General features: G+C 35.1%; 5 protein-coding genes across 17 annotated transcripts in view; 2 read left to right on the forward strand and 3 right to left on the reverse strand.

The window, feature by feature from the left end:
• LOC110854038 overlaps positions 1–10620 on the reverse strand; it is a 29798-nt gene extending 19178 nt beyond the window's left edge. For 5 of the 8 annotated variants that reach the window (XR_002548323.2, XR_004835617.1, XR_004835616.1 and 2 more), the window contains exons 1-7: positions 6650–6714; positions 3730–3792; positions 3415–3458; positions 3269–3344; positions 2170–2246; positions 1929–2048; positions 1686–1850 (exon numbers count right to left, since the gene is read on the reverse strand). Coding sequence is in view for 5 of the 8 variants with exons in the window: in XM_022102857.2 (XP_021958549.2) it covers positions 1686–1850; positions 1929–2048; positions 2170–2246; positions 3269–3344; positions 3415–3458; positions 3730–3792; positions 6650–6699 (595 nt within the window). In the remaining 3 variants the exon portion in view is untranslated. Of the gene's footprint in view, positions 1–1685; positions 1851–1928; positions 2049–2169; positions 2247–3268; positions 3345–3414; positions 3459–3729; positions 3793–6649; positions 6715–9329 lie in introns of those variants that run through there. The other 3 variants (XM_035855152.1, XM_035855151.1, XM_022102856.2) reach the window with 3 other exon arrangements.
• Positions 10621–15518: 4898 nt separating this feature from the next.
• On the forward strand, positions 15519–16256 carry LOC110854260 (sodium/calcium exchanger regulatory protein 1). The gene is made up of 3 exons (XM_022102681.2): positions 15519–15691; positions 15782–15954; positions 16027–16256. Exons 1-3 carry the CDS (start codon positions 15619–15621, stop codon positions 16177–16179), a joined length of 399 nt encoding a protein of 132 aa, XP_021958373.1. The 5' UTR covers positions 15519–15618; the 3' UTR covers positions 16180–16256.
• A 25-nt stretch (positions 16257–16281) lies between these two features.
• Positions 16282–17254, reverse strand: LOC118436651. Its single transcript, XM_035855161.1, has 3 exons — positions 16882–17254; positions 16476–16811; positions 16282–16398 (listed from the first exon to the last, which is right to left on the reverse strand). Exons 1-3 carry the CDS (start codon positions 16964–16966, stop codon positions 16301–16303), a joined length of 519 nt encoding a protein of 172 aa, XP_035711054.1. The 5' UTR covers positions 16967–17254; the 3' UTR covers positions 16282–16300.
• Positions 17255–17398: 144 nt separating this feature from the next.
• On the reverse strand, positions 17399–23801 carry LOC110853722 (salivary glue protein Sgs-3). 6 transcript variants are annotated; one of them, XR_002548247.2, is made up of 8 exons: positions 23546–23801; positions 20287–20440; positions 20014–20208; positions 19904–19942; positions 19579–19818; positions 19416–19506; positions 19176–19256; positions 17399–18406 (listed from the first exon to the last, which is right to left on the reverse strand). XR_002548247.2 is itself a non-coding variant. In XM_022102036.2 (7 exons), exons 2-7 carry the CDS (start codon positions 20360–20362, stop codon positions 18388–18390), a joined length of 660 nt encoding a protein of 219 aa, XP_021957728.1. In that variant the 5' UTR covers positions 20363–20440; positions 23546–23801; the 3' UTR covers positions 17399–18387. The 6 variants fall into 6 exon arrangements, 4 of the variants coding, with proteins under 4 accessions (XP_021957728.1, XP_035711050.1, XP_035711051.1 ...); XR_004835618.1 differs by having other exon boundaries at positions 19136–19256; positions 23546–23723; XM_022102036.2 differs by lacking the exon at positions 19176–19256.
• A 231-nt stretch (positions 23802–24032) lies between these two features.
• LOC110853721 (zinc finger C4H2 domain-containing protein) lies at positions 24033–26699 on the forward strand. Its single transcript, XM_022102034.2, has 6 exons — positions 24033–24341; positions 24509–24581; positions 24662–24833; positions 24910–25088; positions 25166–25432; positions 25707–26699. The coding sequence occupies exons 2-6, from the start codon at positions 24517–24519 to the stop codon at positions 25837–25839; spliced, it is 816 nt and encodes a 271-aa protein (XP_021957726.1). The 5' UTR covers positions 24033–24341; positions 24509–24516; the 3' UTR covers positions 25840–26699.
• The last annotated feature ends 772 nt before the right edge of the window (positions 26700–27471 follow it).

Raw genomic sequence — 27471 nt, forward strand, 5'->3', positions numbered from 1 at the left:
CACACCCTTCCATTAAAACTGTAATAATGGTCCTAAACTTAACTGAACTTAATCTCCGAATTTGCTAATAACCATTCCCAACAAGTTTTTCTTTCAACTGATCCACGCCGCAGATTGCTTTCCTTCCATCTTTAAAGACAACAATGTATTTCGTGCCGTACAAAGCAAAGCAGTGAGTGAATGGTGGCATTGATTTCAGTCGTATGCACCAAGACCAGTACAACTTTTTGACCCATCCCGTTCATTGACTATTATTATTCCAATTGCATTATTATTGCAGAGCAGTAAATTCACATGATCAAATATGGACAAGACCAAATACTCTTATGAAAAAAAGCCTGTGATGATAAAGTCCGTTTCAATTCTTGCCTTCTTCTTCCTTATGTTTATTTTGGAGTCTAAAGTTTACTACCAATCAAACTAAACGCCTACAACGACAAGCACCTTCGAGAAGTTCGCATGCATTTATTGTATGGTTTTGCATCTCTCAATGTCCATGAAAGTTTTCTCGGTAATTAAACTCGATACTTTTGTTGCACGACGACGACCACGACGCTTAGGTTTCGGAGATTGTTCACCTCTTTCCATAAAGAAAAGTTCTATCGCGTTCACAACAATAGTTGTAATTCAAACTCTGCACCGACTTGACCAGCAGTATGCATACTATGCAAGCAGGATGATGTATAAGTTTTATGTTACATACTTATTACACACCGAATACAACAGCGTATTCGTGCTAAAGGTTTAAATTGGCTATTGTTGCCCTTGGCAAAACTTCCATTCCAAATCACGGCCAGCTACATAGCCGATGTATCGGCGATTAAATCGTCTTCACGTCTCAGGATTAGTAGATCTTCCTTCATGCACTTCATCCAGACCATAAAACCAAACCAGAGCAAGTTCATAGCGAATAGTGGTGAATCGCATTATGTATCGAGACACAAAAGTTGGAAAGACGAGTAGGTGGGTAAAATTATTATTATGTGATGCAATTCCTTGTTGGTTCGTTCCTTGAGAGGAAAATAATATGGGTATTCATTCGCCCTGCAGCGCAATAATAAAGAAATGCATTGTGTAATGTTGTATCAAACATCAGCTCATTTGGGAATCATTGTGTTTCGCGAGCATAAATTCAACCCACAGGGATTCTCAAAGTAGTCAATTCAATTCAATCAAAATTTTAAAATGAAGACGAATCGTTTCGTTGAGAAGGAAGGAAAGATGAGCCGAGACAAATTTCGTCAAGTACAAAGAATCGAATAAGAGGGAGTAATTACATGGTAGTACGTATGCACATCCATCCAACGCAGGTATTGTTGATTTGATGTCTTGCACAATAAATACAATCAAACAAAATTATACAATAAAATCTCAGCCCACATGTTTGCATACAGATATCAATTATTATAAATTTTGAATTCAACCCTTGCCCGGAGTTCATGGAAAAATAAATTGCACGTCGTTGTATGAAACGTGTTCTTAACTAATGAGAGCTTGCTTATTAGGCAAGAATGTGTTGGAATTCTGAATTTGATTATTAAAAAAACTTATGCATGTAAACCCAACCCGATTTTTCAATTTTCTTGCACTTTTTAAATATCTAAGCTAAGTTCACTGGCTTGGCTGCTAATCGTCATGTGATCTTCTGATATTATGAAGCGATAAAAAGAGGTGTGTATTCTTACTTTCTTTCTCGAAATCTTGATTAAAACTTCGTTTCGTTTTTTTACTTCGTTCCGAACCAGAACTCATTCTCGGCAGAGAATGAAACTGACGGTGAGCGTTTGCCCCATTGTTGCTCGGACTGTGTTGAGATCCTCCAGCGATGGATCCACAAGCTTGTCCGGAACCTGCGTGATAAAGAAATTATGACGTGATTTGCTCATCCCAAAGAATATTATAAATAAGGGGTGACGATTTGTTCCAACCGTCACAATATAAACCTGTCGTGTTAAAATTGGGGGTTCCTCCAACGCTTAGCGTTTCTTCGGGTTGAATCACAGTGTAGGATTTTAGAATTGGAGAGTTGGTCTGCGCTCTTTGTGGTGCTGGTGAAAAAAAAACGTTACAATTTTTCTTAATGCACTATTAAGTATGAAGAATTAGAGTTGTTCATTGGAATTTATATCTTGAAAACCAAATCATTAAGCCTCCTCATGCTTGTCTTACTGGAAATTGTCCAAGATCTCCGAATTGATCTGGAATCTCTGCCAAGACTTTTCGTTTTCCCGAAAATGTCGGAAGATCTGAAATTAATCGTATCAAGCTTTTTTAAGTACATGCTTCAATTTATTTTCTTGTCATGCACAGTTAGAAGAAGACGCGCGGCTGAATAGAGAGGAAAGAGAGACAGATATTTTTTTACAGTAAAGGAAATATCTATGTACATAAATTCAAGGAACGGAAAATGACCATTGAATAAAAAAGAGTGTAATTTACAATGCGGCGGATAAATGAAGTATTTAGATCAGTGGTGCATACGAAATGATTTATAGCGGTGTATGCGCACCGTAAAATCTTTGTAATAATTTATTTAAATGCAAGTGGACTAAATCATAAATTACAAAGTCGTGTTCTGCTTGTTATGATCAGTTCAAAGTGTACATTGTTTGCTTATGAATGACAGTAGAGTAGAGTAGTGAAATGAATCTGCTTAAAACGAAAAAGCACAGTTTGTTGGTTTTGTGTAGAAAATGTGCTATAAAATTTTATTGTAATTGTATGTAACCAATCTCATGATATCCTAGTTTTACTTTGAAATTATTTTTAATGCAAATTCATCCACATCATCATCATCATCTAGGAACGAGTATAATTCCTTAATCTTTTTGCATATCAGGCTTTTGCTCACCATTAAAATTTAGACGTAAGCTGTAACACAATTTCTGTAATACCACTTGCTACAATCTCCCGCTGTTAAAGTCCTGTTAATGCAATAATTTAAGTTTGGGTTCATTTTCCTATGAAAATTGAAGAGATGTACTAACTAATCATGAAATGCAATAACGAGTGAAAGGTCTAGGGAAACGGGAAGTCAAGTCATAAAGGACAAGGTGACTCCTCGTAAAATTATTTTAAAGAATTTTGACGAATAAGTGGTTAATTTTCAATAGATGCAGTTAAATAATAAATAAATACATTAAGCGCCTAATTTGTGAGCAGCCTATTAAATAAATACTTGTAATCATGTTAATCTTAAATTACTTGTAAAATAAGCTCATTAGTGGTATAAAAAGTAGTAGTTTTAGTAAAATTAACACAGCCTTACATTCCACCGTTGCTGCACAAAAGGCACACCCAAACACCACTCCCAGGTTGAGTCTCTTGTCGGCAATTTTTGCAAACTAAAATTACATTTAGATTTTACCTTATTTATTTTATTTTTTAGTATTTTTTTCTTATTTTTCACATTACATTTAAGTCCACACTGTGAGCAAATCCCTCCTCGAGCAATTATTCTGATAATTAAAATAATAATTATTGACACTACTTCACAACACCATACGACAACCTTTAGTACAGGTCATCTAACCTCTGTTTCACGCTATTTGATTTACCGCCTTGCGTACATTAACCGAATGAGCTGAATTATTTTATTATTTTACATCAGTTATTTTTATTTTGGCGTTTAAATTATTCAATTTCGTATGATTTGTACTCGAACTCAAGTAACGTGAAACGGAGTTTATAAACATACATTTTTTCCGTGAGACAACAACCTGAACTTACCTTCCGAGTGGTGAAACACAAGAAGTGCAGATCCTTGTTTTCCACCAGTCTCGCCTTAATTTCCTATTCAAGCATTTTAATCAAACGTTTTATTTACTATAAAATGCAAAATACATTAAACCCGTCGTTCGTAAACAAATGCAACTTGTTCTCACTTTTCACACACAAAGCCACACAACACACCACACACAACTGCTTTTGCTAATAATAAATCTCATAATCATGCAGTCAGAGAGTCTCTCTCGCTCGTTTTACTGTACGTATCTCATCACATCCAAAAATACAATTCATATCATAACGCAACAACCTTAGTTTACAGGTTATAACCCTTTAAGATAAGTGAGCAGGTTTTTGGAGAAGTCATAATAAAGAAATTTCTCATAAAAATCCTGTTTTACGATTTTCACAGCAATTTAATAAAAAGATGAGCCATGCAAATCCAAAACAAAACACGACATGGATGAATACTTAACATGCACGAATATCTAATGGCTGGCAATATGCTGCAGCAACAACTCAGCAATTCAGCATGTGCGAAAGAAGAGGCGAAAGAAGAAGTCATAAAGGGACACGAACCACGAGTGAAGTGAACAATGTATTCGTATTTTATGGACAATCTTTAGCAGCATTATGTAAATTAGTTGGATGCAATTTTTAAAGGAGATGTGCAAAGCTGGATGCTTTTTATTAAGAGATACATAAGTTTTCCTAAGGTGGAGAAGGATGCACAATCAGCATGAAGAATGTTGCAAATTGCAAATACTTACAAGCTTACGCTACAATGCATAACATTTAGTTGTGATTAAACCAGTCTTTGATTTGAAGTTTTTTATATATTTTGAATTTTGCACTGCATTCACATGTCCAACCAAAACCACTCTTTTTACTTTCATGCACATGAGAAGAAGAAAGCCATGTGTCAAGAGCAGGAACTTGTCAAAGTCAAAAGTTAAGTAAAATCAGAAATCAGAATGGATGAGACAAGTTGTTGTGAACAAACCGAAAGTGCTCAAACAAAAACTCAAGCAAGCTTGGGATTGGGAACTCAATTGGTCAGTTAACTTTTGAAGTTCAGTTCTCATGAAGTTTATTGAATCGTGCCGAGATTATGTAAATGTTCAAAAGAGTCCTTTTATGACGAAAATTATGCAAAATGTGTACCACCACTCGGAATGGTACCACTTGTGGTTTTGCAGACAAGTAGACTTCATCATCCGCGGAAAATGATGGCAAAATGTAAAATGTTTTTCACACAATGAGTGAAAATTGATGCACTAATTATTGACAATTTTTGCAATCATTCATGCAAAAACCCCTTGTACATCTCAATCTCAATAATAGATTTTGATTTGAAAAGCGTCCGTCGCCAATAAAAATGAATCTGATAAGCTTCCTTTTATTAGTCGCGTCGTACTTGTGTGTCAATTCTAAATTTGCTACTTGATACGAATGATTGACAGAATTCTTCTGAAACGTTTATTGTCCAATTAAGATTCAATCTGCTTTTTCTCATTTCGTAACTACATATTTTACATAAACCCCAAGTGAAGTGGATGGGCTGCTTTGTTAAATGAAATTGAAATTGATTTTGCTCTCTTAAAACAATGAACGACACATATTGGCAGATAAAAGTCCTTCGTCGTTATTATTAAGCTCGTCAGTACTTTATTTACTACTAACAAGTCTAGACCAAGTTTTATTGTTGCCATTTATTGCTGATGACGAGTGTTGAGTTGACTTGACTCAAGTTGGATTAAAGAAGATCAGCAGGGAGATAATTCATCAGATGTAGAATTCTCCTTCTCCTAATGACGCATTTTCACATTTGAGATCGACATATTTCAAATTATTTCACCCCAAGAAAAATAAATTAGATAAAGTTTTCTACAATAACCGGCTTGGGTCATGTGTGAGTGAAAGGAATTTCAGTCCAGATAATAAATCATTACAAATTAAATGAAATTATTGCTACCAGCATGATATAGATTTTACTTTTTTGCACAATTTTTTGAAGCAAAATAAAAATTTGCACCAACATAAAAATTTGCAGCAAGGTAAAAATTCCATTCCTAATAAAGGAAAAAAGGACCAGGATGCCGACAATTTGTTAGCGTCGTCGTAACGTAAAATTTATCAGGTTGGCGAGTGAAAGAGTCTTTTAATAGAGGAAACCACTAACAAGATAAGAATTAGTGCCAGTTATAGTACAATAATCAAATACCTGCAGACAGCACAAGATTCATAACTGTAGAAATCTCGTCTCTTTTTAGCCATTATATTTTATAATTCATCCAGAACGGCGAGGAAGGAGAAAATCAAGCGCAAGGTTTGTACATATAGCGTTTTTGACACTTTTACGACACACAAGCAATTGACAACAATACACAGAAAATTCTGGTAAAATTATATAAGCGGGATATATTTACACAAAATAGATGCAGAATAACTGCAGAATTGCTATTTTATTAACGAGGACAATGAAGATAATATTTCAGTGGTTCTCACGGTTCATCTCTCAAAAAATGCAGTTGTAAAATGGAGCAAAACCAAGTTCATTAAAATGATATTTAATTACTTAATTAGACTACTACTTAAACTGTGTCCTTGTTTTTTTTCACGTGCAGCATTCCACAAATAATAAATGATTCACATTAAAGTTTCTGTCCAGAGGCAATACGGCAATCCATTTAGAACATTCAAACGTCATGCAGAAAAGGTAAAGCGTCGTCACGATGGCCAAGATCAAGATGACAAGTCGTAAGTTTGGTATAGTTCCACCAAGTAAGGCGACTCCAGAAATGGGAAAAGCTTTCAAACAAGGCTCCTCCATGACGATATTCACCAAAGATCACAAACACAGCTGGCATATGCGTGCACATGTATTTTATTGTTTCTTAAAAAACCAAAATGATAAATTCACCTTGTCACGTTTACACTGATTTTGTGCCAAAACCGAACCAAAACAAGCATTTTTGTTTTTACAAGGTTTGTAAATGTCTCATAAATAGTGGATAAACGAGCAGCGCTTTGTATCATTTCTGGTAAATACGACCTTATTTATGAATTCTTAAAATCTGTCAACATGATAAAATACTTATACAATTTTTATCCATGCTAACAATTGATCCGCATTTGCACTTCGACACGACACTGGCCTATGCGTAACGTACCACTGACAAATGAATGACTGGGAAGAAGAAGTCTAGCCGATAAAATTGTTCGTCGTCCATTAAGTGAGCCAGTTATTAAAAAATTCTGCCTGTGCTAATAGTGCTTTACCCTCCTACACACAGGCGTTGACAGTGAAAGGAAAAGCACGGTTTTGCTTTGTTCTCTTAATTTTGTGCCATCATGTCCAAAAATCATACGGCACAACATAAGGCCACGAGTGGTGATTCAATATTTAAATTAATCAACTTTAAATTCATAGGTACTCGTGTTGTATGTTGGTTTTTGGTGCTTCATAGGAGCCAAAAACTAATAACTTATTATTACACGAACGACAAATGGTGTTGTTGCGACACTTTTGTTTAAACGATCACCTAACGAAGAACATCCTTTTGTAAACTAAAGATGAAATGAAGGGATGTTTTCAATTTGTCAATTTATTAATACATGGCGTGGGAGCGGCGTATACAACGTCCAACAACTTTTATGACGGCACATTGTCCATTAGGAGTACTTTTACTTGAAAAGGGACAGTCGCACATCAAAGCAATAAAAATCAAGTCAATTTAGAATTAGGGTTAATGGTTAATTTCTGATGTGTGGTCGTGTCGACGTAATTGTGCTGGATTTATGTACGCTTGTTGATGTATACGCGTAACGTTTTAAAAACTGTTTTTATGAATATTGGAGGTCTTTTCAATTTAAACTATTACATGTTCATTGTGGAATGATAAATGAATCCTTCCTGTTAAATTTTGCACTATTTTTGCATCCTGACATTTGAATCAGTTAAAAAATGACTTGATCAAACTATATTGACATGTACATTTTGTGTGCAATTTATATCACGAGGTCCATTCGATCTCTATTAAATGTCATTCATGCAGTAATTTCTTGGCTGAACAGTGGTATAAAATTTCTTCGATGGCCTAGTTATCATCTCTTTTTACGTCTCTACTTTTAGCACAGTTTTAGTGCTAACATGTCCATTCAACGAATGCCTGCATGATAAAAAACCTTGTCCGTCTGATCCGTTTAAATAGCTTTTACTACCATCATCCCCATGGACAGAGAATAGTGTTTCCCTTTGTTTTCAATGTTTCTCATTTCTTCTTTGTTCGAAATGAACAAGCTGAACGAAAAAAAATCAAATAAAAGAGAAAAGCTGCTGTCATACGTATTCAAATGACAATAATTAATCATCAGTTCATATCTAAGGGGCATGAAGATTCGGACAAATAATGGCAACCTTATAAGGCAAGTGTATGGATGGAAAGACGGCAGGAATTTTCGCATGTGTATGCGCGAACATCATTTAAAAAATTTCAAAGCTAATTGATTAAGTTTGAGTTGTGTTGTAAAACAAGGTAACAGCTTAAAACCTCTCTTCTGCATAAGATACACTCATACGTGATTAAGTTCTTAAGTATCATTTTAGGAATTGCAAGCAATCAACATGAAAAATGTTATGGTTTTGCGGAATGCGAAATAAGTCTCCTTACTTAATTCTAATCCTTATCAGATTTAGTATCATAAGTATCTGTAAATTGACTTGAGCTCACGATTAACGTGGAATTAGGCAACATTCGTGAATTAAGAGTTGAGTAGTGAGTGAGGAGTGAGCATCATACGTCGATAAAACCTTTCAGGTATGCAGCTAACCTCTTAAAAGGGAAATCGATGACAGCTAAAAGACGGTATTCAAATGGTTGAATATTGACTATTGCGAAATTCAACACGAGCCTCGACGACTAATCTGTGCTCGTTTGTGAGATATTAATACGTATGTGAAAAATGTTGATTGTAAACTTAATATTTTCTCGTGTAAAAAAAATCCCTTAAATTTTTTTGTGAACGAAAACAAGACACAAATTTGCATTTGTTTCCTTCTACAGAAAAAAAATCTTAAGAAAAATTTGGCACGCCAATGCATCAAAACTTCAGTTTGTCATAACATTCATTAGTCTGGCGAGGAGTCCTTTAACATAAAATGTCAACGTGTTTAAATCAAATAAATATGTAAGTACAAGCAGCAAATTCAAGTTGCATTCAGTAAGCTATGCAGCGTTAAACAGCAATTTGCAGTTATTTCATATGTTGTTATAAGTTAGGTAATAAAATCGCCAAATATGGGAAATTGGAGAAAGGTTGGCCAAATTCTCATGCAATTTTATGCATATAGTTCAATGCATGAATGAATTGTGTAGTGGTGCGTGTGGAATTCAATTCAATATCAAATGTCTCATGAAAATTAGAATTAAAATTCAAATCAGAGCAGATAAATTAGCACTTGACTGGCTTAAAATGGGCATCTGCTGTCAGTGTTGTATAACGACGACAATATTGGAAAATCTGCATTTTAATGGTGTCAAGTAATGGCGTTGAGTTAATTAAAATTTCCTCAGGTTTTTCTGTCCTTGCTTATAACTTACCTCAACAAGTTTGTCCCATTGATCTCCATAATAAGTTAAGGTCCAAAATGTACGTGTAACAAAATTCCTTTCAGTTTTTTTGGCACAAATTTGATTTCGTAAATTTTCCGACAATTATTTTTTTAAAGATTGTTTTATCCCACCGAAAATTATGACCGAAAGTTAAACATACGAGATAACAAGGCAGAAGAACTGCCCTCCTCCTCGAAGCGATTAAGAACTAGAACTGGAAATTTGGTTCGTGTATAACACCACTTATCAAGGAATGTATGTTAATACGAGAAGTTGAGACATTTAAATCCTCTCTTTCCTGTCAAAGAGATAAAGTGGAGGTTGAATAGGTATGTAAATCTCATCTGTAAATCTTGTTGTCAATCCATAAAATATTGTTTAATGATCAACAAACAAATTATATATGAACAAGTTGCCGTACGTATTAGTAATGCAATTCAGGTTCTTTGGTACTTTTTCTTCTCAACATTGTTCAACCCGGCCGGAGAATACATAAGTCTTGTAGGGTATTTCTTATAAGTTTATGGTCATAGTTCGGTCATATTGTCGTGCACCCGTATGTAAAAATGTTGATCACATTCCCAGCACTTGAGTATTAGTCACTTTGCCACATTAGGACGAGTCGATGTGTCACATTATTCCGTGCTCAATGGAACGTTTCTTTCTCCATGTACCCCTCAAAAGACATGCATTTGTCTCTCCACTTGTTTAGCCGATTTGCTATCTCAACGTCTCATGCACCGAAAACTCTCTTTGTTTCTCTTGTAAAAACTTGGGAGTTTCTTTGTCAGAAAACAATGCAATTTTCGACACAATTGAAGGTTGTTGATTGATCAAGAAGAATTTTTTGACATGCAAGCAACAAACCCAGGTTGGAAATCAGGCACAATATTTAATGGCTCATTGTATGTTTTTATTTACTTCAGCCACAATTTACTTAATCTTCACGTTTAATTTTACAATTTAGAATATCACTCACACACAAGCCGATTGGAATAAAATAGTGCAACTAAATACGACTGCTTCGTATTTGCTACATTATTTATTTTAGTGTGCTAGGCTTCTCTGTAGTAGAAGCCAAAGGCTTCGGGATGTTGAAGTACGTCTTGACTTCTCGGCAGATTGGTTGATAATAAAGTAAACGAAAAGTAATGCAGTGGATTATTGCAGGTAGGAAGGTATACATGTAAGAAGGTAATAGGATTCTTGATCCCAAACCTTACCCATGGGCAACATGGTTAAATAGCAGATGAGCTGGACGACGACGACGACGACGATGGACCAACCAACCACGCCAAGTAACCGGCCCAAACACAAGAGATAGAGAGGCACACGGATGATCTTGAGATCTTCACATTGCTTACTTATTAAAGGTGTTTGCATTAAAGGAACCTCCAACAGGTAGATTGTGTGCATGCATCTCTGAAGGTAGATATTGTATGCAGCGGATTGGACTGGGTTAGTTGACTGTGGTGTAGTTTTTGGTGTGCGGCAGTACTATTACCGTGAATATACATGGATTCATTCACTCAACTAAATAGGATTTAAAGGTGGTAAGTAGGTATAAGCAATACGCGATGTTCTCTCATTATTTTTGATGGTATACGTACAGGAACAAGAAAGGTAGGTTGGTAGCTCGTAGTATCAAACTGAAACTTGGTCCTGGGGCTTGGGTTTGCCTTTTCTTCAAAAGCAAGGCGTACTTTTACTTACTCGGCAGGTGAGACGAAGACCGAATAACTTCATACACCTCATGCAAAGAATGTCTTGTTTTTCTCTGGGATGAACATTAAACCCTGCTGCCAGCTTCTTTTTAAACAATGTGCGCATACATGGTCTCTGTAATATCTGGGAGTTGGTGTGAGTTTGCTGGTTAGTTGTACTTTGTTTTGTTGCATTTTGGAAATGAGAGTAAAAAAGTGAAGTCAGAAGAGAAATGAAAAAAGAAGACCCTGCAGGATTATATAACATGTGTGGCTGGGTGTGCATGTCAAAAAGCAGCAGAAGGGAAATAATGAATGAAACAGGGATGCATAATTTCAGGGATCGTGAGATCACCTTTTCGAAATATTTTGTCTAACCGGTGTCCGGATTGGGTTTAAAGGTATACCTTGAGTACTGAAAATTTAGTCGCAGTTTTTGAGTATAGGACTCTAAAGAATTTTTTGTTTCTTATTACTCTTACCTTTTCAAACATCACTCCGTTTCATTGATGGGCACTTATGGTAAAGGTAGTCTTCAGCCCAATTAAAATGCTTCTGCACGGACACTGTTCACAAGTAACTACATATTTGCCAAGTGTCAATTAAATAAATTCATATCATGCACAGATGGTTAGAATAATCCTTCCTTTGCGTGACAAATAGTCATCAGTTGCTTATAAGTAATTGTATTGGATCGTTTTCTCCTTTATGTTCACAAATCAGTATCGAAAATATCTGAAAGAATGCAATTTTGAAATCACGATGCATTCACGATGCGTTGGAAGTTTAAATTAGGAAGAATCAATACGACGTGTTTAATTGGTCACTGACTGATTAATTCTAGCCGAGATTTGTAAACGAGCGATGTACCAAAGTTTGCAGACAAAGGCGTATTGTTCTTGTGTGCAAGTATTTTGCCACGAAATAGAAATTCGTGATGATGAGTCCTGATTTTTAATGAATTTAAGCGTGCAATTTTACCAATGTGTCATTTATTCATGTGTAAACCGTCCATCATCCTCCATTTTACAAGCTTGCGTTCTCTGCAAACGCTGCTGAGACCCCATATTTAATGTCTCCCCAGATATTTGTACATGAAGTATCTACATTGTGCAGCCCTTGTTTATTAACAAGCAATTATTATCATGCTGACTTGTTGGGTCTGTGTTATTTCATAAAAATTAATACTTATGCACACAGTTATTACCTCAAAATAACATGAATTAAAGGCAGGACTATTTTATATTCCTTTGTTTTTAGGAAAATAATAAGCGGATATCACTAAAGGTTTTATTAGAGAGATATCTAGCAGAATTATCTGATAAGTAATTTTGGGCCTCACCTTAGGATAAATTGAAACATATTTGGTTTCACCTCGCTGCAGACAAATTAAGAACAGCTTAGCAATAAATCAACGTGTAAGTGGAGAAGATGGCTGTTTTTTTTGCTAAATCATGTACAATTTTGCTCTTACACAATGAACAAGAGGAGAATTCGTACCTAACAAATATTGAAATCGAATCTCAATTAGTTAATTTAATGTTAAAATAATGCAGACATATTAATTACTGCAAACATCATCATGATATCGCTAAGCCAAATTAAACTAAAATTCATTAACTACCAAAACTAGGAGGAGCAAAAGTAATATTTAGTAGCAGTAGTAGTACTTTCGACCAGTTGTGTGCAGACAAGTCACGTCTTCCTCCCTGAACCTGTCAAGACCGAAAATTTTATCGCTTTTGATTTAGAATTTATAATCCACAAAATGGGCGAGTCATGGTGAAACAGAGAAGTATGTATGTAAATATGGTATGGTATTGCTCCCAGCTTTGTAATGATTAAACATATTAATGCAAAATTTACAGTGGACAAGACTTCAACACGACGGAAAGACAAGATAAAAGCCACGCACGGAGATTATTGTGGTTAATTCGCCTTATACAAATTGAGCAGATAATGTTCGAAGGCTTCTCGTATTAATTGTTTTAAATTGAATAAAATGCAAATCGAGGACAAGAACTGATTAAGGAATTGAAATTTATAGATTTGATTTTCGTTTGTCACTTTCGAAGCAATTTGTAGACCATGTTTTGCTCTCTTTTTACCAGTAATGGGCAAGATCTTGATAGGTATGAAAGCACTGTTGGGCATTTATTCATACCATCACTGTCTGAGGAATTGACATGTAATTTGTTCACATCTGCATGGTCATCATCATCTTCGAATAGAGCCAGACTTCAAAACCACAAGCTTTTTCATAGAGAAAGTACAATTTAGAAAGGGCAAGCTGAATAATTTATCATTTTCACGAGTAATGGGAGAAGAATTCATAACATAAAATTTTAAAACTATATATGATGTTCCTTCATTCGTTCTGCTAATTTGAGCCGTGTATGTTGAATCTTTAAAGTAAACAAACCTGAGAAATCGCATTATCAGCAAAAGCAAATACTTAACCCACTAACATAAAGCGTAGAATACTGTAAAAAAAGCACATTGTGCGACGTACACGAGCGCTGTTATGCATCTATTTAATCAACCAAGTAAAAAAATGACATTTCAATTTTACGAAGGTAACACCACTACCAACGCCAAATTAAAAAGGTTGCTTGGAGGAACTACTGCACTACATGCATACTGATTTCGTCGATCTTTACAGGATAAACTTTAATGTTTACACACACTAAAGATAGAGTAATATGAGTAGAAGAAAAGAACAACGCAGCAGCAAATTGTGTGGGCGGAGGTATTCCTTTTGTTAGTAAAGAATAGCTTGCATACATAAATAATATGCCTTGTGGTTAGTTACGCATTCGTCTTTTCCTCTGATTATTGGCGTGGTTTTGTTTTCCTACTAAAACGTAATTTGGTTCTTACTTGACCCTGCAGTTTGGATTGCGACCAATTGGAATGAGATACCCAGATAAATTTTTGCAGTTGGGACGTGTCTCAATAGCAATATTGATGAAGGAACAAGGAAGCTACTTGACACTTTATCGTACGTGCACTTATACGTCTGGTAGGTCGTAGGTGTCACAATTGTAGATTGATGAATATCGCAATAAATATCTTTTTTAATAAGAATACAAACTTAATTGTGGTGTTTAATAGTATGTTCTGACTGAATTGGGATGGGATTGTGTTAGCGTTATTTGATAGCACGTGCTTACTATATCTTTAATTTCTGATTAGCAAACTAATCAAGAACCAGGATGGATGAAACAGTCATTTCTTGAAATATTTATGTGAAAATCGAACGATAAAGTTATTTTGATCACCACTCGATCATCCCAAAGCGATGGAGAGACGACCAAAGAAGGAATTTCCTGATGGCTTATAACCCCTATAGAGGTTTTGGTAATAACATAATTTCAATGACAAAGAAAGTGCGACTTTGACAGTGAAAAAGCGAAACAAATCAACAATGACAAAAATTAGCAAGCCATGCACACATGCGAAAACTAATATGGTTTTATTGTTAAATTCCGTACCTACCACAACTACATATCCATCCAATCCACCCTACAAAATATCAAATTTTCTCATGTCAACCATAAAATTTGAGACTTGCGAATTTCATTAAATAAAACAATGTACAAGCCCAAATTGCTAGACAAAGTGAGACAGTGCGCAGATCTGGTAACATTTTTTGTGATCCACGCTGCCTAATATTTAATACATTTCTTACAAAGAATAAAAGTGACATGACATAAATGGCACTGGGCGAGTTGACATTGAAACAAATGTGAAAAGATTGGTGGACAGCGTGGACTGAGTAATTTGAAAGATTGGAAGTTAATGGAGGTAATTACATTTTTATAAAGTTTTTCTTTGTCGCATCGCATGAATCAACGACAATTCCATACGGACTGACTGACATCAGTCATCACGTGTATGTACTTATTCTACTCTAATATTTAAAATGCAAAGATAAGATAATGTTTTGCATTAGCTTCAGTTTTAGTGCTTCACTAATGACATTTTTTGCCAGATTTGTTGATTGTGAACAAGAACAAGTTAGGAAATTGGGAATTCTTTTGTTCTAATGGCTGGAACGCCTTGAAATATAGGTTCGTCTCTTAAAATACGTATGCATATGTGATCGGTGAGTCTTCTTATGCGGCGTATTTGTTTGTTTTTGTCGAATTAAAAGGATTAAAAGGAAAGTCAATGCATGCACGACCGCACTTTTGATGTGATGAGACATTCATACATTTTAGGCTAACTTTACGTTCAACTTTAGTCCTGATTCGCACCACCAATTAGGAAATATCAAGCGATTTGCACGTCTTCGTCACATCCTCTTCATGATGTATCAAATTGGATTTGAGTCAATACAAATACGGGGAGGGGCTCGTGTAAAGGCTTAATTGCAATCTCTATTATCTATTTCACACGGTTGCCACTTACAAATGCATGTCAATATCCTTATCGACATGTTATGAAGGAGGTGTCACATCACATGAAGCAAAGTGCAGTCATCATACTCAAAATGATTTAATTCTCATTGCATTGCAGACCAGTTGGGAATACAGTTTCGGCATTTTTCACTTTAATAGTTTTCAGTCAGAATGGCGGATCAAATTTTGGGACGATGGGAATTAGTGTCCAGTGACAAATATGAAGACTATCTAAAGGCAGCAGGTATGTGTATGACAATAATTTTTGGTGTTAGATTCGCAATAATTTTAAATGGGAGATTTTTTATTGTCTATAAATAAAGCATTTTTCCAGGCGTTGGAATGATTCAAAGAACCATGGCTAGCAAAGCGCATCCAATAATGGAATGGTTACAGAAAGATGGAAAATGGGTTCAGAAGACTTCAACAGCCATAAAAAAGTTTGAAATAGTTTTCGTCCCTGGCGAGATATTTGACGAGGAATTGGCAGATGGAAGGAAATCGAAGGTATTTAATTAACTATGATTAAAATATTTAACTAGCATAGTAAAACAATTAGTAAACCTTTTTTTAACGTAGTCAACAGTTCATGTCGAAGGGAATACGCTTACGCATAAGCAAAGTACAGGAGGCGAAGAGTCAGAAGTTCAACGCGTTTTTAATGGAAATGAGATGGTGACCACTTTCAAATGTGGAGGTGTCGTTGCTACCAGAGTTTTCAAACGAATATAAAACAGCATAGTACATACATATTCATAATTTACATAAATGACAGAGCCCGAGAAAATAAAATTATTAAATTAACACAATTAATGATTAATAAATTGTATGTGTTTTAAGTTAATAAGCCAAACTAAGGGACCATTTTCCGGATGTTACGGTAAGTGAGGCAAGCAGTTAGGATCAGAAGGGCAGATATGAAAACCACAGCGATTACGATTGTTGATGGACCTATGCAAATCATCAGAAATCACTTCCATTTCATAAATCTTTCGCAAACTTGACATGTTTTATGTCTTAATATGCACCTGCAATATCACCAAGTTTTTCCATCCAGCAATCATTGCACTTTTCTCCCGTGGTGGTATTGTACTTGTAATAGGTTTCGTTGTCGATGCCATTGGTCCCGTTGTAATAGCGGTCAAACAATCCAGACTTATTTCGGGAATCCTCACTGTACAAGTCGCTATCGTATGATAAGGTGTCATTCAATGCATCGTCGTCCAGGTTCTTGTTGGGGGAAGAAGTGGTAGAAGTGGCGTTCAAGGGGGAAGTGGTGTTTGCTGTCGTGTTCCCCAGAGGAGGCGTTGGAGACACGGAATTGACCGGCTGAACGGTCGTTGCAAGGACCAAATTGGTTTGTCCTAAACAAAATGAGGTTTAACTAGGTATCGACAAGGTAAGAGAATTTTGTTAATTTATTTAATCAACTACCTGCAGCCCCCATCGTGCAAGACATCGAGATAACAAGCAACATGCCACAAAAGGAGACCAAGGAATTTTCATAAAAACGAGTCATTATAAAGCTGTTTCTTGTTTTTTGAGACCGATAAATGTTGGTATGAAATGAGCAAAATGTATGTAATTAATTCAATATGCCAATTTCAATAGAGCAATTTTAATAGGCCGTTAAATCTGTGGGATTTTAATTGAAATCAATTGTTTCAATTCACGCTAAATTCTATACGAAAGAACAAACGCTTTCTCACCAATGTGACCAAGAGGATGCTTACAGAGCTATAACTTTCCTGGAATTTAAATGCGTTGTGTACTCGGTAATGTTTTGAAAACATTTCTCCTTCCCTTAATAAACATTAAAGCGAATAAGAGAATGGAATTTAGGCCAAGTTAGACAAACACCCGATGCCATTTTGTTTTGGCTAATTGACAATGAGGTACATTCCTGGACAACTTTATGTACTTCTCGTATGACCAAGTGAATCATTACACCTGTAACATTTCAAACTTTATTTTTTTTTCATTACAATTCATATTTCTTTGCACAAACGAACAATAAATTTGACATAGTCCATCACATCACACAATTTTTTCTGCACGTATTTATATGAAGTACGTATTATGTACTCGTATTTAAGAATAACAAATTTATATATGTACTTATTCCAACATGAACTTTACTTTATGCATATTTATTAATCGTTAAATATGAGCACCACACTAAAACTATGGTTGAATCGAATTATCAGAGTTCATATGTATATTATAAGTGAGTGCAATAGCATAAACTAATTAGTCGTTTTTGCGATCGAAAATAATTTCACACCATTATTCCTTAAACAATGATACAATTAGTACTAACTTAGGAATATGTAGCTCTTAATGATTAACTGATCCTTATACCCCACCAGTGACCCGACCTAACAATTATTAGTGCACTTACATACATATGTACGCAGTACGTAGGTTCAAATTATATGTATAATGACTTCAACACCGATTCGCCTTATCGGTCGGTATCATCTCCGGCACCACAATTACATATGGCACCATTGCAACTTATATTTACAAAATATCGACTTACATACATGTAGTAACATCTTTTAGAGAGAATACATTTATCACTAGGAATGACAATAACGACAGTTAATAGTTAATGTACATACATATATTACTTGTTATTTTAACAATATGAATCCAAAACATTGCATAGTTCATTCGATGAATTAGTGTCCCACATTATTTTCAATTTTTATCAGACTAACAAAACAACAATGGGAATATTTAATTTTAGAAATTTACCGACTAACAACTACTTGAATAGAGATTTTTTTTTTGCTAATTGTTTCGAAAGAGATTCAGTGAATTGACAATTTTTTTAATGACCGAGCTGATGAGATTCGAGAAGAAGATTCGTTTTCAATGAAACTGGGGCACATTTTAGACCTTTTGTTTCCAGGTGGTAAGGAGAGAAGCTTTAAATTAAATCAGGTGTGTAGACCTGAAATATAAAATTGGGCAGATTGTGGACAAATAGAGAAAGTCGTAAAAAATATAGAAATTTCCTTTAATCAAGTTAGAATTAATTTGACGGTTGATTTAAAGGAATAAGTACGATGCATGCAGCTCTTCACACGTAAACATGCATGTAAAAGACTAATTATATAATTTTCACACGCAAATACATACATAAAGCAAAATACAAACAAAATTGTAATTGGGCTTAACACGTATAGAATTTGTAGTATAATCCAAGCAGAAGTACAACGCTTGACACTTTTAGCTCGTTAAAATACTTGAGCAGAATTCACTGAAGATGATATATCGACAATGTCGATTCGACATCACACACACACATTCCACTCAATACAGCATTGTTCACTTTTGCATGCGTTCTTGACATAGTAGACGGGATGATTTTTTTGCATGTCCTCTATAAATTTTTCTCCATTTTCAACAGGCGAACGTTGGCAAAATTATAGTTGGAAAAGTCCTTTAACAAGCAGGCAAAAGCTTCGAATTTCAAACAACATTCTATTAATACGTATAATGTCGATACGACATCTCAAACTACGATATCTAAAAATTTTTAGCTGGAGAATAACCGAAATTGTGCATAGATAGTTAGTTTTAACTCTCCATAAACAAGATCACAGTACAATAGAGAGAGATTTCAAATAAAACTCAATCCCTAATTAAGAAAAATTCAACAAACACAATTTAAACTCACAATGTTAATTGTTGTTACACTAATTTAAAAAAACACGCACACAAAAATTGACTGGACGTGGAGAGAAGCGTTGGACCAAGTTGAGAGGACAGGATTCAGGACTTAAAATGTTGGGTTAGAACTGGAATATTTTGAATTAATCGGTTCATTAAATCGGGCCAAACAATTTTTAATGGTATTGAGTAATATAATAAATATTTTTGTAAACAATTTTGTCAAACGTGTAAGATCTAATAATTTGTAAGAAATAAGAATGAGTAGATTTTAAGATCGTCCTTACAAGGTGTGATAGTTTCGGTCCATCCTTGCCTTGTAGAAACGCCATATCAGATAACCCAAACCGCTCATGCATAAGGTGAATACGATCCCAGCTACAATTTGTACATGGGAATATTACGTAATTTGCTTTAACATGTTAATAAATTATATTTTTAAGTAAGTACCGAAAAAGGACGCAAATGACATTCCTCCCGAGTGAGGTGCAGGTGTGGGGCTTGGGGCAGCGGTGGTGCCATTGGAAGGAGTCGGGGTCGTTGGTTGCTGTGTCGATGTCGTAGGAGTTGTAGGCTTGGCGGAGGTGGTCGGAGTAGGTTGTGTTGTCGTAGGGATAGATGTCGTAGGAACAGTTGTCGTAGTCGAGTTCGGAGGAATGGTCGTCGGTTGGACCGTTGTGGTCGCTGGGGCTAACGAAAATACATTAATATTCGTTAATTCATGGTGAAATTGAGATACATATGTATGTATGGTGAGGTTATGTGATGTTAGTACCAGGAGTTGTTCCATTTGTGTCAGGCAGGTTTTTGCGACCTGTTAATATTGAAGGTTACAATTTGATACTAAGTTGTAAACTAATTGGCATTTTCTTGTAATTAAATTACATTCTGTGACATTTGTCGAGGGTGGTCCTGCTTCCTCAGCTGGGAATTGCGTAACATTAACACATAAAGCTCCTCCTCCCGTTGTTAGAAATGTGCAATTTTTAGTGGATGTTGCGTTTATGTGAGTTTCGACACATTTTATGCACGAATCCAAATCAGGATGAACTTGGACTCCGATGCAGAGGTTCCCAGAGTCTGGAAAAAATAATCAAGAAATGTATTTCTGCTGTAATTTCTTTATAAAAGCGTCTGATAGTCAGGTTGAACTCATACCACCACTTTGAGCCACAACAATGGACGCTATCAACAACGCTACCCCTCCAACGGAATATACAAAGGAATTTGCCATAATAATTGTTTGGTTGATATTGTACTATCAGAAATCCAGGAACAACAGAGTACTTTTTCTTCTCGGACGGCACCACACCTGAAATGAAAAAATCCCGTGTTTTATTTATAATAAAAACTTTACCACTTGGTTTTGGTGTTCACTGATCGATACAAAATTCCGTGTTATCTTTTTGTCTACTCAAGTACTACTAAACTACTAAGAGTAAACTGTTGCAGACAAAAAAAGTATTAAGTAGTCTATTGCGTGGCCTATTTTTCTTGTCTTTTCTGTTTTAAGCCGTATAATATTGTGGCTAAATTGTAGTGTTCGATGGTCGATAAATCAATACTTCGGATTGTCCTCTCACCATGCATGTCATGTATTTTTGGTCGTTTATGTATCAATGCAGCTAAAATAATTCAGCGAATAATTCAGCTCCTCCTTATGCAAGTAGATAAATATATAACAGATTCATACACTTATTTAGTTTACCAAATTTCTCCCGAAAATATGATTTTACTAGTAATAATTTCCTATTAAAACGTATTTAAATATCCAAGAATTACCGATATCTCCAATTTCGAAACTTGTCCGACAAACCGGTGTTATTGGAGTGAAAGTTGATTGACAAAGCAATCGAATTTGAAGTATGGTTACATACACGACGCCTGCCAAGCAAGTTGTCCGACAGCCAAACACCAACTAAACTGCCGTCTTTTAACTGTACTTCTATCGAGATCTAACTAACCACCAACTGCATGCAAATAGCATTTAGTTTACAATGTTGGTTTCATGCCTAATCTACTGTTTCATATTTAAGAGCATCTGCGCATTTGTATGTACATACATATTTATTAGTGGGAATTATCTTTACCTTATGATCAACTTTACAGACAGCTAGTACAGCTAAATATGTTTATGTAGTTCCGTTCTGTCATAAAAGAAACAACACAATTCGATATGAACCTTTAGTTTTGTATGTATTTGTGTTATCAATAGTTCCAGATACAGATTAAAACTTCCGTTTGCATTCAAGAGTGAAATATGACAAGATTATGACTTGATTCTCAAACAAGTACTTTACTACGTACATATATGAACGCAAAATGTATTTCGAAGAAGGCAGAATTATCATTTTACACGCCGACGATATTTCTCGATAATAAATTTCGTCTGTTTTTTAGTTGAATTATGCAGAGATAAATTTTAATTAACACGTTATATTTTAAATACAAGTTCAATAATCCCGATAAAAGTATTGTGTTGCATGTTACTAACATAACCTACTAGTACGTATACCGCAGAGTGAGATGTACGCATATGCCCAAAGACAAAGTTCATAGGCATGATGTCTGTCTACGATCTGGATGATGATGTATCAATTATACAAGATTTGGATATCATTACGTACGAACAATGACCATGTGTGGGATGTTAAAAAACTTTTATTATGGAGGGTCGGATTAAATTTCGAATATTGAATTGCAAACAACCCACGCAGCATCGACTATTGATACTGATAAATTGAGTACCGTGATAGGAATTTCCAACCGTTTACTCTATAAAATTGTGGAGTAAATAGCTTGATATGATTTTTTCTTGTACAAATCCTGGCTCTTTCGAAGCACTTTTTAAAACTTATATCACAATATTATTAACCCCCGAACTTTGTAGTTCCTAATTCTTTCGTACAACTAACACTAAAAAATAAATACAAAATCGCTCATGTTTAATTACCTACGTATCGCCTATTTTATTTTTGTACACATCAGCCAAAATCTATACTGCATGCATAATGTGTTCAATGTTCTCGTGTTTTGTCACATTTTATGACAACAGCTCCACTCCACACGTAATCGGCCTTTGTGAATTGGAGAATAATAAAAATTTCTGCTTATTATGCATTTCAACAGATGTGAAATATTTAAATGAGTGTCAGCCAGGTTTTGTAATGTGGATGTATGTAATTGTAAAGTCTAAAATGGCACCCTTATTATATCCGACACGAACGCTAGCTGAACTTTTTGAAGTAAAATATTCCCATTACAGTGCAGAGTAAATAGTAATTTATTTCCGTTTGCTACACTCACCAACTTTGTTCAACAAATTTATTTCGTAGTACTTACAATATTAATATGCTCACTATTTCATAAAATGTGAAAATATTTATGAATTTAAAACTGTTTTAATTAGATTTACCTGTAGTTAGACAAACTAAAACGTTTTTAATATTCACAGCCACACTGGAATTGATGTTTCTTATAAACCATCGAACTCGATATAACTGCATAAAATGAGCTCCCACTGCTGCCACATTCAGGTATTTGCTCACACATTAGCAACAAAAAATAACAAATTTGCAGATCCGATGTTGACGTTGGCTTCTACTCGTATCTATGTCGCTGTGTACCTGAAGGTCGTATTCGTATGTCTTAAGAAGACGGGAAGACGTACAACAAATATGTATGCTGCTCTTTAATACTTGGTATTACTTGGTATGCAATTTTTCTTGCACAATGAAGAATACAAAAAATTCCCAGACTCAATGATGACTACGTTGAAGTAAGTAATAGATCCATGTATGACAGAGTATGTCCACGTATCTGCTGGACTTGATTGTCACTACTGAGAAATCTTGTTAACAGTTGGGACATACTTACAACATTACTGTCAGAATGTGGGGATGTACACGTATGCACTTGCATACATCGACCAGCATGAATATTTCTGGCTATTATTATGTACAAGAAATAAAGACGTTATACATCATAATCTAATAACCGTCCCATAAGAAAAATATTATTTTGCCTGCTTGAGTTTAGTCTTCTTATGTCGATGAATACCCATAACGCCGATAATATTTTATTCAATATACGTTATTAAGGATTCTTAATATGTAGATGAGTTCGAAATTCGCAAATATTGAAAGGAGTAAATACTATAATGAAAAGGTCAAAATGCGCCTATTATGCAAACATATGTAACTCTCACTCTGTAAATGTCAGTCTTGAACAATGTTCATATTTTGACATTACAGGAAGTAGCCTTAAATAAACCATTGCCAATATTTTGTATTCACCACACACTATATTTTACTAAACCGCAACGTTATTATGACAGTATTATGTCATTCACATCCTCCCCCACTAAATGTCACTCTTATCTAAACATAAAAATAAAACAAAGACCAATTTAACTCACCTTCTTATCACAAATCCAGGAAATGTACGTATCTTTTGCGATAAGTTTAAACTAAGGTCAGTGTCATGTGGTCTGGTCTGATGGTGATTGTTGAATCAATGCACCACTACTTCAACAAGTTCCTGTCTCGTATTAATGCAAACGTGAACTAAAAAAGAGAGGAGAGCTTTTTAACGTATTCACATTGGTAAAAAACTACTATATCGTAATCGAAGTGTGAGTTGGATGGAGAAATTTTCCCTTTAAACGTCCATGCATACTGCGTTTTCTGTGGGTGTTGGGTTGTTAAAGAGAAAAAGGTTCGTGTTTGTACTACGTATTATATAGAGGAACACGTAGATTTGGCTATTAACCGATTCACGGGGGGAATGCATACACAAAGTGTTTCCATCCACTGAGGTTTGGGGACAACTAGTGTTCCCAGTTGGCAGAGATGGGGTTAAATCTTCTCTCCGGTTGCTTTTCTATATGCCCGACCGAATAAGTCGAAAGTGCTTAAATAGCAAATGTTATGTTGGGTGCTTCTTCTTCTCGTTCATGTCAATTCGTCGTCTTCTTCGTCTTTTACTTCTTTACTCAACCGCAGTAGAAAGAGAGAAGAAAGGATACGATAGGATTGGGATGTGAAGGTGTCAAATGATGTGCAGGCAGATTAACAGGCTCATCACCACTGTCACTTTCTAGCGCTTTCACACAATACGGAGAAGAAATTGTTAATAAAGTTGGGTGAAAATTTGCTGAAAGAAAGTGCGAAAAAGTTGGAATATTTGATTGGGATATTTTGTGAAAGAAATTGGTAAGCATTCTTAAGTTTGTAGTGTTTTCTGTGTATTACACAAAGTGAAAGTTAATATTTTTTTGTGTAGTTTAAACGTCGATTTGTGAATTTTTGGATTTTTAGACTACAAAATTTATTTATTTCTTATTATTTGTTTATTTATTTATGCAAAATATTCATTACAGACGTGAAAATGATGGATGTTGATGATCGAGCGGCGTCAACTTTAGCAAAATTGGAGCTAGTTAAAGAAATCAAGTAATTTAATAGCTTCACATTAAAAATAGTGAAAGTAAAATAAAAATGTGAAATAATTACTTTGCTTTCACTCATTGTAGATGTAAAACGATGCAAATGTTGAAAATGAAAGAACGGTTGCTGGATGAAATTGAAAATTGTAGAAAAGAAGAACGTTGTTTGCAAGATTATAGATCCGAAATGGAACTACTAATGCAAGAAAAGATGGCTCATGTTGAGGAATTGAGACAAATCCATGCTGACATAAATGCTGTAAGGTCATTTACGTTTAAGATGATAAATTTCAAAAATAAACTCAAATCATCAAATTGTAATTGCTCATATTTAGATGGAATCTGTCATCAAACAAGCTGAACAGACAAGAACGAGATCAGTCGACACTGCAAAACGACTTCATCAAGAATTTGGGCCTGTAAAAGCGGAAGTTGATCGTCTCAGGCAGGCATGCTTAGGATTGGAACGGTTACCAGAATTGCATGAGGAAGAGCCATCAATAATATCGTCAGAGTATGTTCACTTAACTTCACTTTCACTCTGAATTTTGTGGAGAAAGCAGAAATTTAACATGCATTTTATCTCCACAGACTATTTGATCAACTGCCAACCTGGTCACACTCACATTCTCAACCTCAACGAGACGAAGTTATGCAAGGAATGGCATATTCGCAACCCCCCTCCGCCCCACAAGCTGCAGCCGCAGCGTTTATCATGAGTCAAAATCCATTGGCCATGATGCAATCTGCCGCAGCAGCTAAACAACAACAAGACCGACAACAGCAACAGCAGCAACAACAACAACAACAAACGCCACACCTCCCTCCACAACCACACGGACCAACACCACCATTTCGGTAAGTACTTATCATCCATTCATTCATTCGTATAAAGAACAAACTAAACATTATCTCAAACTGGACACAACATAAATAGATTGCATGTCACAAATTTGTTTTTCATTGATTTTGTGTGTGGTCAAATGCATTATCAAATTGTGTCACCTTTTGTAATCGGCCATGGCACTCACTGTGTATCATAGTTGCACACGACATGCAACTATTATCTCTCCCTGCTGAATGAGATTGTAATCCAAATTGCGATATAAATAATTTATTTTGTCATTTACAGGCAACAACCCCCTCCAATGAAGTCATGTCTATCTTGTCATCAGCAAATTCATCGCAATGCACCAATTTGTCCGCTATGCAAGGCCAAATCTCGTTCCAGGAATCCCAAAAAGCCAAAAAAGAAGGAGCAATAAGAATCAAGTTGCATTTAATTTCTACCTTCGTTTCTTTTCCGATCAGTATTACATATGTACCAATTTGGAATAATTTATGTATGCAACTTTTAAATACTAGGTTATGTTTTATATAACAACAAAACTCGTGAGTCCTAATTCAATGTTACATATTTAAATTTTTAATGAATAGACTGATCATGAAAAATGTGGGTAGACAACATAATGCCATTCTTTGAAAATACTCGATTTCTAAAGGTAAAAGTGCCAACTATTGAGATAAGTATTCCCTATTTATACTCTATTTATAATAGCCATAGCTTTTGTCAAGTGCTTTCAACCTTGAAACAGTTTAATGATTTTGTGTATGTACATAAATGCTATATAAAATGTATGTACATACGTATTTAGACAGATCGGATTAAGGATAGACATAGTAATTGTAGGATAGTTTATAGTTACCTCTTTTAATAGAAGAGCGATTTAAAATAGCGCTTTTTTTATGACTAGAGTGACAAGCTTTGATACCACAATCCATCATCAACTTGAAATTTGGTTGACAACTGGAATCGCTGAAAAGTATGTCAGGCATGGCAGAAATTACTGAAATCCGTGCGGTTCAGTTGTTTGGTAGATATCCGTTTTTACGCCACCACGACTTTTTTTATAGAGGAAAAAGTAAATATAAAACCCATTTAAAACTGTACATGAAAAAACTACTTGGTTTGTTTTTAGTGTCAAAAGTTAATCTTAAAGAAATGCGTTGTTTTTTACGGCAATTTTTTTACACTGGTGTTTCATTTTGTGATGTTCTTCATCCGTGAACAAAGCAAGATGAAGATGAAGGAAGGAAATAAAGAAATTGTTTGAATTGGAAAGCATTTCTTGAGAGGAAATTGTTTAATCCATCACCGCCCGCACTGTTCGAGTATTCCACTCGACTGTTCTTGTTCATGGAGCGTAAATAAATAATAATCATCTTCTTGAAGTGCGTGCATATCCGATGCATAGAAATGTCATCAATCCAAAAGTGTCCCATAGTTTAATTTTGCTTGCCTTAGACTACAGTCAGTTTTAACCTAAAAAGTAGGAAAAATAGAAATAAAATAATGGGAGAAAATGTTATGCAACTTTTAATTCAAACTATTTTTTATTATAAAGATTGAAGTAGTGCAACGCATAATTAATTTTTTCACGTGTATTTTTCCGTTGAGATAGGTCAGGTTGTAAACGACGTTTAAATTACGTAACGACGCCAATTTTACGGTAGACGTTAATACGTAATTCTATTATTCATCCTTCGTGTCATTTCGTAAATCTTGTACAACAAGCGATTCGTATTCCATTGCATGATTACTTTTGGGTCAAAGGGTTTAACACGGTAAAATTCTTGTGCAGATAATTTAGCATGAATTGCTCCATTTTAATTGGCACTTTATTTAAATTGCATACTAATGTTTAGCATCAATATCTTATCAAGTAATGAATGGAATGCATCAAATTTCTGTCTCGCTGAGTGCAACTAAATACATAAATATTTTATTATTCCAGTGCAGAAACCGAGTCACAATTTTTGCATAGTTTACATATCTCACAGACTGCGATGTCGTCTCTGGTAATGACTGAGTAGTTGAAATGAGAGAGATTTCCGTT

Source organism: Folsomia candida, unplaced genomic scaffold (genome assembly GCF_002217175.1).
Source record: "Folsomia candida strain VU population unplaced genomic scaffold, ASM221717v1 Fcan01_Sc009, whole genome shotgun sequence".
In the NCBI taxonomy this organism is placed as follows: Eukaryota; Metazoa; Arthropoda; class Collembola; order Entomobryomorpha; family Isotomidae; genus Folsomia; species Folsomia candida.

Excerpts from the sequence above, each read along its gene's own strand:
- LOC110854260 (XM_022102681.2), top strand. The coding sequence starts at position 15,619 with ATGGCGGATCAAATTTTGGGACGATGGGAATTAGTGTCCAGTGACAAA. Across the intron at positions 15,692-15,781 it reads AGACTATCTAAAGGCAGCAG|GCGTTGGAATGATTCAAAGA; the intron begins GTATGTGTATGA and ends GCATTTTTCCAG. Across the intron at positions 15,955-16,026 it reads CAGATGGAAGGAAATCGAAG|TCAACAGTTCATGTCGAAGG; the intron begins GTATTTAATTAA and ends TTTTTAACGTAG.
- LOC118436651 (XM_035855161.1), bottom strand. The coding sequence starts at position 16,966 with ATGACTCGTTTTTATGAAAATTCCTTGGTCTCCTTTTGTGGCATGTTG. Across the intron at positions 16,812-16,881 it reads TTGCACGATGGGGGCTGCAG|GACAAACCAATTTGGTCCTT; the intron begins GTAGTTGATTAA and ends CATTTTGTTTAG. Across the intron at positions 16,399-16,475 it reads AAAACTTGGTGATATTGCAG|GTCCATCAACAATCGTAATC; the intron begins GTGCATATTAAG and ends TGATTTGCATAG.
- LOC110853721 (XM_022102034.2), top strand. The coding sequence starts at position 24,517 with ATGATGGATGTTGATGATCGAGCGGCGTCAACTTTAGCAAAATTGGAG. Across the intron at positions 24,834-24,909 it reads TCCATGCTGACATAAATGCT|ATGGAATCTGTCATCAAACA; the intron begins GTAAGGTCATTT and ends GCTCATATTTAG. Across the intron at positions 25,433-25,706 it reads GGACCAACACCACCATTTCG|GCAACAACCCCCTCCAATGA; the intron begins GTAAGTACTTAT and ends TGTCATTTACAG.
- LOC110853722 (XM_022102036.2), bottom strand. The coding sequence starts at position 20,362 with ATGGCAAATTCCTTTGTATATTCCGTTGGAGGGGTAGCGTTGTTGATA. Across the intron at positions 19,943-20,013 it reads CTCGACAAATGTCACAGAAT|GTCGCAAAAACCTGCCTGAC; the intron begins GTAATTTAATTA and ends CAATATTAACAG. Across the intron at positions 19,819-19,903 it reads CACAAATGGAACAACTCCTG|CCCCAGCGACCACAACGGTC; the intron begins GTACTAACATCA and ends TATTTTCGTTAG.